This window comes from Rattus norvegicus, chromosome 10 (genome assembly GCF_021556685.1).
Source record: "Rattus norvegicus strain SHRSP/BbbUtx chromosome 10, alternate assembly SHRSP_T2T, whole genome shotgun sequence".
In the NCBI taxonomy this organism is placed as follows: domain Eukaryota; kingdom Metazoa; phylum Chordata; class Mammalia; order Rodentia; family Muridae; genus Rattus; species Rattus norvegicus.
In genome coordinates this window covers 78738931-78748528 of record NC_141543.1, presented here as the reverse complement: position 1 = coordinate 78748528, position 9598 = coordinate 78738931, and the positions used below count along the sequence as shown (strand labels likewise).

The 9598-nt window shown below is 41.0% G+C and overlaps 1 protein-coding gene across 6 annotated transcripts; it reads right to left on the bottom strand.

Annotated features, from left to right (window-relative positions):
- Positions 1-1142: 1142 nt before the first annotated feature.
- Srsf1 (serine and arginine rich splicing factor 1) lies at positions 1143-7194 on the bottom strand. 6 transcript variants are annotated; one of them, XR_015631076.1, is made up of 5 exons: positions 6877-7179; positions 6273-6457; positions 5750-5922; positions 4869-5552; positions 3466-3981 (listed from the first exon to the last, which is right to left on the bottom strand). XR_015631076.1 is itself a non-coding variant. In NM_001109552.2 (4 exon segments), coding segments are annotated over 4 exon segments (747 nt in total). In that variant the 5' UTR covers positions 7071-7194; the 3' UTR covers positions 1143-5357.
- Between the last annotated feature and the right edge of the window lie 2404 nt (positions 7195-9598).

Genomic DNA, 9598 nt, shown 5'->3' with positions numbered 1-9598 from the left:
AGAACTTATTTCCTGGGTGGGTTTTGTGAGAGCTCCCTCTTGTGGCCAACTGTTTTCCCTACCACTTAAAAACACTAGAAAACCAGGTGACAGACACTAGTTTTTCATATCCTTTAAGTCTCTCAATTTGTAGAACCACTTCCTGTTTATAGCTTAGTTAATGTATACCTAAATGGGAACCTCACAAAAAGGGCATGCATTACTTCTTTCCTGTGTAACCCACTGACACTATGCAAATGCTGTATTTTAAGTTTGAAGTTGCAGCACAGTGATAAAGCACTGAGGACCTAAATTCAACTAATCACACAATATAAAGTACTATTCCCCTCTCTCTGAATCAACTACACAGGATATCTATTTTACCTCTTCTATCTTATTTCTATGAAGCAACAATACCCTTCCTTTGATCACTACAAGCACAACCAAATTCTGTCAAAGCTTTCTAAATAAAAAACCAGCAAGCGTTCAAACCAGCAAAACATGTTAACATCTTTGCTCAAAGGTAAATAAATAAAAATTCACCATTCACTATTTCTTCAATAATCAAACTTTTATTATTCCAACTCCAATCTTCCTCATAGAACCATAATGGGCAAGGTTCATTGAAAATAGAAAGCAGGGTGTAGAGTTGGAGCACCTGTTAAGAGCACTCATTGCTTTTCCAGAGGACCCTGTTTTGATTCCCAGCACTCAGCAGCTCACAACTGTCCAGCCTCCAGTTCTGGGGGAGTGGGGAACAACTGTTCTTCCTTGCTATTCAAAACGTGTGGTGCACTCTCTATCCCTCCCCCCCACCCTCACACCCACACCCACCACTCTTGCAAAACACTCGTTTTAAGCTTTTTAAGTCTTTAAAAAGCTGGTTGGCAGTGCATGCTTATAATCCTAGCACTCAGGAGGTAGAGGCAGGCAGTTCTAAGAACTGGAGGTCAGCCAGGGATATTAGACACACCATCTTGAAGAGAAAAAAAAATATAAACCTGACATCAAAACACCTACCTCAAAAAGTACTACACTATATATTGTGGGTATGGAGTAAGTCTGCTACAGTGTTAACTATTTACTAGTGGAACATACTGTGTGTGACACCTTTTCTTTTAGTACCTGATTCAGTCTAAAAGGATGGAGAACTTAAGTCTCAATAAAGGTTCCAAAGTAACAGCTTTTTATTCACTCCCAAAATTACACATAGCAACATTAATCCTCTGCAGTACTAGTACAATTCTACAACTCCTTGCCCACCCAAACTAGAGATGTATTTGGGATTCATGGTTGTTCAGACTTTACATGAAGATCTTATCACATAAACTTTATATATATATAAAACACCTTCAACAATGCCTATGTGACTGTTACACGAATTACACAATAAAGGCATCTATTCTGGCCAGATTTTACATTCAATTGGCTCAATAAAAATCTGTGGTATTCAGGTATTGTGGGTTGTCAATCTGTCTTCAAATCATGATGGAAATAAGCCACAAGTGGTTATTACAACAGTCTAATACTTCTCTCCTTTTAATACTATTTAAATACATATAATTTATTTCATTTGTAATTTCACTACAAATTTCATATACAAAGCAAAAAAGGCAAACACCAAAAGTTGATTGACCTTGACCACAGAAAGCTGACAATAGCACCAGCCCTACAAAAGCATGGCTCACAGACAAAACTAAGAAACAGATCTTAGAATATCATATTCAACTCCAGAATTGAGATGGGTATATTTATACACTCAAAATTAAAAATATAAAGTTGGGAGGAGGAAAGTAACATTGCAAGTCAGGAGCAAATAATTATTCATTACAAACTTTAGTTCTTAAAATCCAGATCCCAAACCAGGTATCAGAAAATGTTTCTTACCTTTGTCTCCAGTAGGATGAGCTGAACAGCAAGTTGGGGTTACTCAATCAGATGTTATGAAAGTACTTGCTTAAAGAGATTTAAGTGCTTTCTTGGTTAGAAAAACTAATCATAGGTTCCCTACAATATCCTAAGGGAACAGAGAAGGGGAGGGGTGGAAATCAAAGTAGTATTTGTAGTTCCAAAAAAAATTGTCAGTATGGGTATAGCCCTATTTCCTAAGTCTTAAAACCTACTATACCCTTTACAAACACTGTGCTCTCTAGTGTTCAAACACAAGCCTACAGTAAGGCAAAGATTGTTTTTACATTTCAATCTATGGCTGAACTACTTAAAACAGGCCATTCTTGGTCTGGTTTCCAAAGCATTCAAAATAAACCCACATTTGCTTTTATCTAGCTCACTTTAACTTATAAATACTATTTTAGCAAGCTGGTGTGGTGGTTCATGTCTAATCCCAGAATCTGGGAAACTGGATATATTTTTGGAGTTTTGAGCCCACCCTGACATCTACGAAAGTCTAGACCAGAGCAGAATGAGGCTCTATGGAGGAAAAGAACATTTTCCTCTGATCATGCAATGTATTTAAAAACACTATAAATTTCCAATTATAGCATGTTTAACTATGCTAATTCCTCATCCTTTAGTTATACTTTGAATTCTGTAACACAGCAACTTTACCTTAATGAGTCTACTAATTTGCTTTACCTAAAGTGAAATCCTAGTTTTGATCATAGAATTGGCTTATAGGGTCATTAAAATGAACAGGTTGAGATTCTCATGCAAATTTCTTGAAACCTGTTTCGTTTACTATCAAAACTCCTAGTCTCCCCTAAATTTTACATTACATCTGAATAATCTCATATTCAGCCTGCAACTCAAGGAAAGTTAAAAATAGCTTTTATCTAGATATTTCTATTGTGGTACTGAAAGAGTGGTTTATTCATTCTAACCAGGAAGAAAAATCACAAGCTTGGGATTTTAAATAAAATTTCCACTCTTCAATCCTAGAAAGATGAAGATTCAGCTTCAAGGGGTATCAGTAGAGATACACTAGTAGACTAAACTATAATTGCTGACTTAATACAGAACAGTTTGGGGACAGAATACTCAGGGAGTATATGGCTGAAAAGATTTACAATGTATTGATTCACCCAATAAACAGTTAAATTTGTCCAAAATTCCAAAAAAAAAAAATCTGTATTGTATTCTAATACTTCTGCTAATGTTAATACTGAATTTGAGTTCAATGGCTATCTCAAAGCTAAAATTTACTAGTTATTAACCAACTTTGTATAAAGGCCTATTTTTGTCTAAAGCAATACCAAAATAAATAGCAAGTTCTGAATCATCCTTTAGCAAACTATGAAAGATTACTTTCCAGACCATTACCCCCTAGACAATTGTTACATCATAACTGCCTTACACTCGGTTTATTACGCTCTTAAGACTTCCACAACAGAGACAGTTATCATTTATTAGATTAAATCTTTAATTTACTAACACATAAACAGAATCAGAATCTCATCAAATTAATTAACTGATACACTAGTTACCCAGTCAAAATTTTACATGAAGAGGAAAAAGGACAACCATGCATCGTTTTTTAAAAAATGTTTATTTTTTCAAAGAAAAATGGCAATAGCCAATTGGAAACCTACTTATTCTTCAACTCCAATTTTGTTTTCTTTAAATTTAGAAGTGACTTACTGATTTACTATTTAAAGCAAACCCCCCCTTTTCCCCTTTAAATGTTTACCATCTACTCGTGCTGAATCCTTCCAAGGAGATTGCTCCAGCGTATTATCTCCAGGTCCTCGCTTTGCTCCTTTTACCAAAAAATGCAAAACACAATTCCATCGTGCATCTTAAGGGCTCCAATCGTCAAAAATAGGAAAAAAATTCTTTGGAATAGCCAATTAAGTTGAATGAAAAAAAATCCACACGAATGCGGTTTGGTTGGGGCAGGAAGGAATCCACTCCTATGTTCCTGGTAATCTGATCCCGCTCCATGAATCCTGGTAATTCATCCTCCCTATCCTATCCACATTATGATTTGAATCCAATGATCCAGCTCCAAGGATTGGGATCCAGTGAGCCCTCTCCAATCCAAACCTTTATAACCAGCAAAACCAAAAAAGAGGAGGCAAAATGTTAGATACTGTAACCAAAAAAAGTTTCTGGGGAATGATGAGTTATGTCTGTCATCAGTTTACAGATGTACATCAATAACTATCAAATTCCCCAAAACAAGTTTTCTGTATGGTGTTCAGATAAATTTTAGAAACTTAATCACTACAGAGACTAACTGGAAGAAGCACTTTATATTTACAGTTCAACTGATAATGCCAACATTTGTTACTGTACAGGTATCACAGGTTTTGTGGTTGCAAAGTTATGTAATTGAAGTTTACTGGTATTACTACCCACCTAAATCTAAACTAAATCTATTGCTCCCATCTGCAATTTAGCTTGTAAATTAAAGTGTTCTAAACATGAGTCAATTATGAATATTAAAAGGGAAAGTGAGACAAAAGTATTCCCAACTAGATTATCTACATTAATATGTTGGAATTCTATATTTTGCTGTCATTTTTGTCTTTAAAAAATGAAATAACAACGCTCTATCAGTCACACAGAGGACATGCAGATTTAGCAGTATTGATATTATACTCTGTTTGGAAATAGACACCCTGTACCCACATGTACACCAACAGCAGGCCACACATTAACAGTTGTAACTAAGCACTGTGACAAATTAGCCATTCTTCCCACATTAGTCCCTATTAAAACAAAAAGGGGGGAAGGGAGCAAATAACTGTTACAAAACGGGCAATTTTGCCACAATTGCCAAGGTTTTAAAAAGCAAAGCAATTGTAGCTGAAGATAACTGCATAAGATGTTTGCAAGTCTTTTAAGGTAGATAAAATTTTAACCCTCGCCTTTTAGTATAAGGTCAATACTGCCAATTTCATCTGTGACAATAGCACTTGGAGTCATACCATTGCCTCCATTATTGATCTGATCCTCCTCAATCCTCCTTTTGACAATCCTAAAATGATTGAAATGTGCTCCACAATCCTTAATCCAAAGCATTCTTAATCCATCTCTTCAGATATGTCTACAGAAAGACACATGAAAAGCAAGATAAACATAAGAACTTCCCCAAGTAAGATAACCACAAACACCCCCAACATCCCATTTCACACAAACCAGAGCAGAATAGACATTTACATAATATCACAGTCTGAAGAGCATGGAAATTAACTAAATTTAAACAATCCTGTCTATGACATCACTTAAAATACAAGTTACCAAAGACATGAGGGGAATGTAGATGTTAGGAGCAAGGGGATATTACACAAGAATGCAATTCAACACTTTAGCCCATTCTGAACAAAACAGTTTGAATTAAAAAAAATGAAAAGATTGTACTGAGTAAAGGAAAACTGTATACAACATGGGTTCTACAAAAAGTGTCACCAATCATCTTATGTACGAGAGCGAGATCTGCTATGACGGGGAGAATAGCGTGGTGATCCTCTGCTTCTCCTTGGGGAGTAACTGCGACTCCTGCTGTTGCTTCTGCTACGGCTTCTGCTACGACTACGGCTTCGAGATCGAGATCTTCCATAACTTGGACTTCTGGGCCCATCAACTTTAACCCGGATGTAGGCAGTTTCTCCCTATTGGATAGACAGAACTTTCCATTGAAAGATCTAAGCTTTTACCTGTCTTTCAGACAAGCTGAATGAATACAAAGACAGACCAGGTCTCTGGTAATTTACTCGGACACCCTTGCCTGTATCCTTACCTTCAAATTCCACTGTTAAGAAAACTGTATCCAATTCTGGCCAAAAAAAAGAATAAGTGTATAACCTACCTCATGAGATCTAAACTTAGTGTTATCCAGTTTTCGAACTGCATACGTCATATCTTCTTTCCGTACAAACTCCACGACACCAGTGCCATCTCGGTAAACATCAGCATAACATACATCACCTGCTTCACGCATGTGATCCTTTAAGTCCTGCCAGCTTCCACTCGGAGGCAGTCCTGAAAAAGTGAGTCCCTCCAACTTAATACTACTTAACCTGTCCCACATCAAACGTGTAAGTACATTAAAACAAAGATTAGTTTAAAATACTTAATGATTGTACTTAAGTGTTTCCAGGTAAAGAGCTGGTAAGAGTCAGATCCAGAGTCCAAATTTATTTGTAAAGGATCTTCATAGGCTAGTACTGCAACCTAATTTGGGTAAATCACCACCACAGTAATCTTCATTTACTAAATTCACCCGAAAGACCGAAGTAGTTTAAGACCCCATGTTTAAAGCAAAACAGAAAACTTGCAGACCTCAAAACAATCACGCGGGAAAAATTTTAACCCGCACGAAGTCAACTCACCAGAAACAACCACTCTGTTTTCAGACCGCCTGGATGGCGGGCCATAGCGGCCTCTCGGGGCTCCGCCGCCTCCACCCCCGCCGCCGCCTCGGCCGGTCCCACGGCCGCTTCGGGGAAACTCTACCCGCAGACGGTAGCCGTCGTAATCGTAGCCGTCGCGACCGTACACCGCATCTTCCGCGTCTCTGCGTGTGATCACAGAAAGCAAAGGGGATGAGGAGGGAGCCGCTGGCAAAGCTAACTCACTCGGGAACCCGCGGACAGCGCACATGCGCACCCATGGTGCCAGAGCCCACATGCGCTGCATAATAGGACCGGCCCCTCCCCCACCCAGAAACACGCCGGGCAGACTCCCGACCACCACGCCAGCCCTCAGCGCCTCAGTTTCCCGCTCCGGGGCTGCGCATGGGCTCTGGGGACGTCCGAGGCGGTCAGCCACCGGAGACAACGCGCCGACTCGGCTCCTTACTCGACTCCTGCAGGGGCGATAGCGCCTCGCTCCCAGCCTCGGAGCCCCTCCTTCCCCCATTATGTTAAGGCCTCGGAGCCTTCCCCAACTACTCCAGCCTATCTCCTCAAGGCCGCAAGCCCCACGCTGCCTCACCGCGGGTCCTCGAACTCAACGAAGGCGAAGGGCGGTCCCCCGCGGCGGTTCTTCAGGTCGATGTCGCGGATAGCGCCGTATTTGTAAAACACGTCCTCAATGTCCTTGGTTCGGATGTCTGGAGGTAGGTTACCCACGTAGATGCGGCAGTCGTTGTTCCCTGCCGGGCCACGAATCACACCACCTCCTGACATGGCGGCGACGAAAAGCGCGGACTCGAAAAGAGGCCTTCCCACCAAGCCTAGCGTACGGCAGAGCGAGCCCTCAGCGGCACCACGTCTCCCGCGGCCGGTCCAAAATGGCGCCTTTATCAGCTCGGCGCACTGATATGGGGGGGAGGGGGAGGAAGAGAAGCCGGAGGAAGCGGCTATTCCATTTCAGTGCGCACGCGCACGAGCGTAACGGGTGCTGAGAAGTACGCTCGCGCACGCGCGACGTCACCCTCCGCACGGAGGGGAAAAAGTCCCTCGGGTCCTGGGCTTATGGGATGATTGGCTGGTGGAGCGGCCAGACGTTTGGTAAAAGTCACATACTCTGGTTAAAGGGGTTATTACCAATCCTGCTGAGTCCAGGATAGTCGGTTTCCTCTGGCGTAAACTCTCTCTGGAAGCAGCTCGGCGCTTTAAAAAGATTGGGTGAAACCTAGCCTGCAACTGTGTCCCAACATGCTCCGCGGTGGTAACGGCCTTTGGCGGGAAAGGCGTAGGGGGCGGAGCTAGATGACGCTGGGTGTTGCTCCGGAAACCTGGGCAACTTTAGCACTTCGGTGCGGCCGGCCGAGTTGCAGGAGATTCGTTTAACAGCCTAAGGGGAGCTGTGTGGCTTTTGCTTCTGCGAACCTGCGGTGGGCTGCATTTTACACAGTTAAAAGTGTCTAGACGGATCCTCCATATCTATTTAGATGAACCGTGCCTTCGCTTTTTTTCTTCCTCCTTTCAAAGGATGAAAAAGGAAACGTGATAAAATACTAACTGCTTCTTTGGGCCGAGATCCGGGTTCGGTGCTAGTCTAGGGAGATAACTTTTTCCCCGAGATTATCTGAAATAGGATTTTTGTACTGGATACCACAATTTTGCTTCTTTGTTTTGTAATAACGGGAATAGGAGAGTTTTATTTGTGAAATCATACAGGCTTTTGTAATTAAAACAAAACTAAGCTGGACTTAAGTCTGTGTGCCTGAAATCCTATCACTCTGGGAGCTGAGGCAAGGAGGTGATAAACCTACTCTGTGATACACATTTCTATTAAAGGTCAGCCCGGGACATGCAGGGAAACCCTTTCTATTAAAATTTTTTAAAAACAAACCTTTTTCTTGGCATTGTTTTTGAGTTTCGGGTTTCTGTTTTGGTTTGAACAGCCCCTGGCTGTTTTGGAACTCAGATCCTGCTGCCTTCTAAGTGCTAGGATCAAAGATGAGTCACCACCTCCTGGCTAAAACCAGAACCTTTCCTGTTTAGATAATAAGACAGCCAGGTGTGGTGGCGCATTCCTTTCAAAGTAGGCCTCAGAATCTCAGGAGTTCAAGGCCAGCCAGAGCTGTGCAGTTCCTATCTCGAATAAGTATGCTAAATCGGATCCCCGGAAATTTTAAGGTTGATTCTCTACACTGTAATTTTTAGTTTTCAATTTTATTTTATGCATATTGTGCCTTGGGGTGGTGGGTCATGCCCCAGCCCATGTGTGAAAGTTAGAAAATAAAGTGCAGTTCACCACTTGCACTATGTGTGGTCAGGCTTTTGAGGAGCATCTTTATCAGATGAGCCATCTGCTGCCCCTATACATTATCATTTATTTACCACAGTCCAGGGATGTAGGGCTGCTTAAAATGAAACCATTAAATATTAAGACTGGCTGGAGAAATCAAGGACAACGGGGATGGGGGAGGGGCAGAAGTGTTGTATAAGATTTCTAGGCAAAATGCCTGAAATAACTTGTTGAATTTTGAGAGATCAACTTCAAATTTGACTAGTATCCCCAGAAGAAGAGGAGAGCATAGTATATTCAAATTTTAAGTGATTTTGAAATATTAAATATTAAACAATTTTGAAATGAATTTTACAGCAAGCATGGGAGCCCACATGGATAATCTCAGCACTCAGGTTTAGATAACAAGGAAAATAATGAAAACACTGTAGGTCTAGGTTACATATGAGACCCTGCTTCAAAAAACAACAAAATTGCATTTTGTAAATGTCTTAGTGACCAAAATAAAACAAAACAAACTCAATTTGAAATGATCAAAGATATTTGTTGAAATATGGGGGAAATGAGAGATTTTTGTGGGGAAGGAGAAAAAATGATTTTTGTTTGATTTTTGAGTCAGGGTCCCCTTCAACTTCTTAGGCTAGCCCTCCTCCCTCTTAGGACCACCTTTTTGAAAAGTGAAATTTTTGTTAAATCTTAAAGGTGAGTATGGGTGGCTGGTGTCTCTGCCCTGGAGAAGCTGAAGAAGGGAGATAAAGAATTTAAGGTTATCCTCTATTCCCAGTTCAAGGCTGAGCTGATCTATGTAAAACACTGATTCAAAGTCATGGTGAGGCATGCATTTAGTCCCATAGTTCATAAAGCAGTGCTGAGAGGCTGGCTGGGAGTTCAAGGCCACACTGGGCTATGTCGTGAGTTCCAGAACAGCCAGGACTATGTAGAGAGACATGTCTCAAAAGGAAGGGGGCTAGGGTCCTCTGTTTTTCTATAATCAGCAAAATTGTTACTTAGCAGAGTT

Excerpts from the sequence above, each read along its gene's own strand:
- Srsf1 (XM_087574459.1), bottom strand. The coding sequence starts at position 7,070 with ATGTCAGGAGGTGGTGTGATTCGTGGCCCGGCAGGGAACAACGACTGC. Across the intron at positions 5,923-6,272 it reads AAACAGAGTGGTTGTTTCTG|GACTGCCTCCGAGTGGAAGC; the intron begins GTGAGTTGACTT and ends TCACTTTTTCAG. Across the intron at positions 4,988-5,749 it reads CTAAGTTTAGATCTCATGAG|ACATATCTGAAGAGATGGAT; the intron begins GTAGGTTATACA and ends GTCTTTCTGTAG.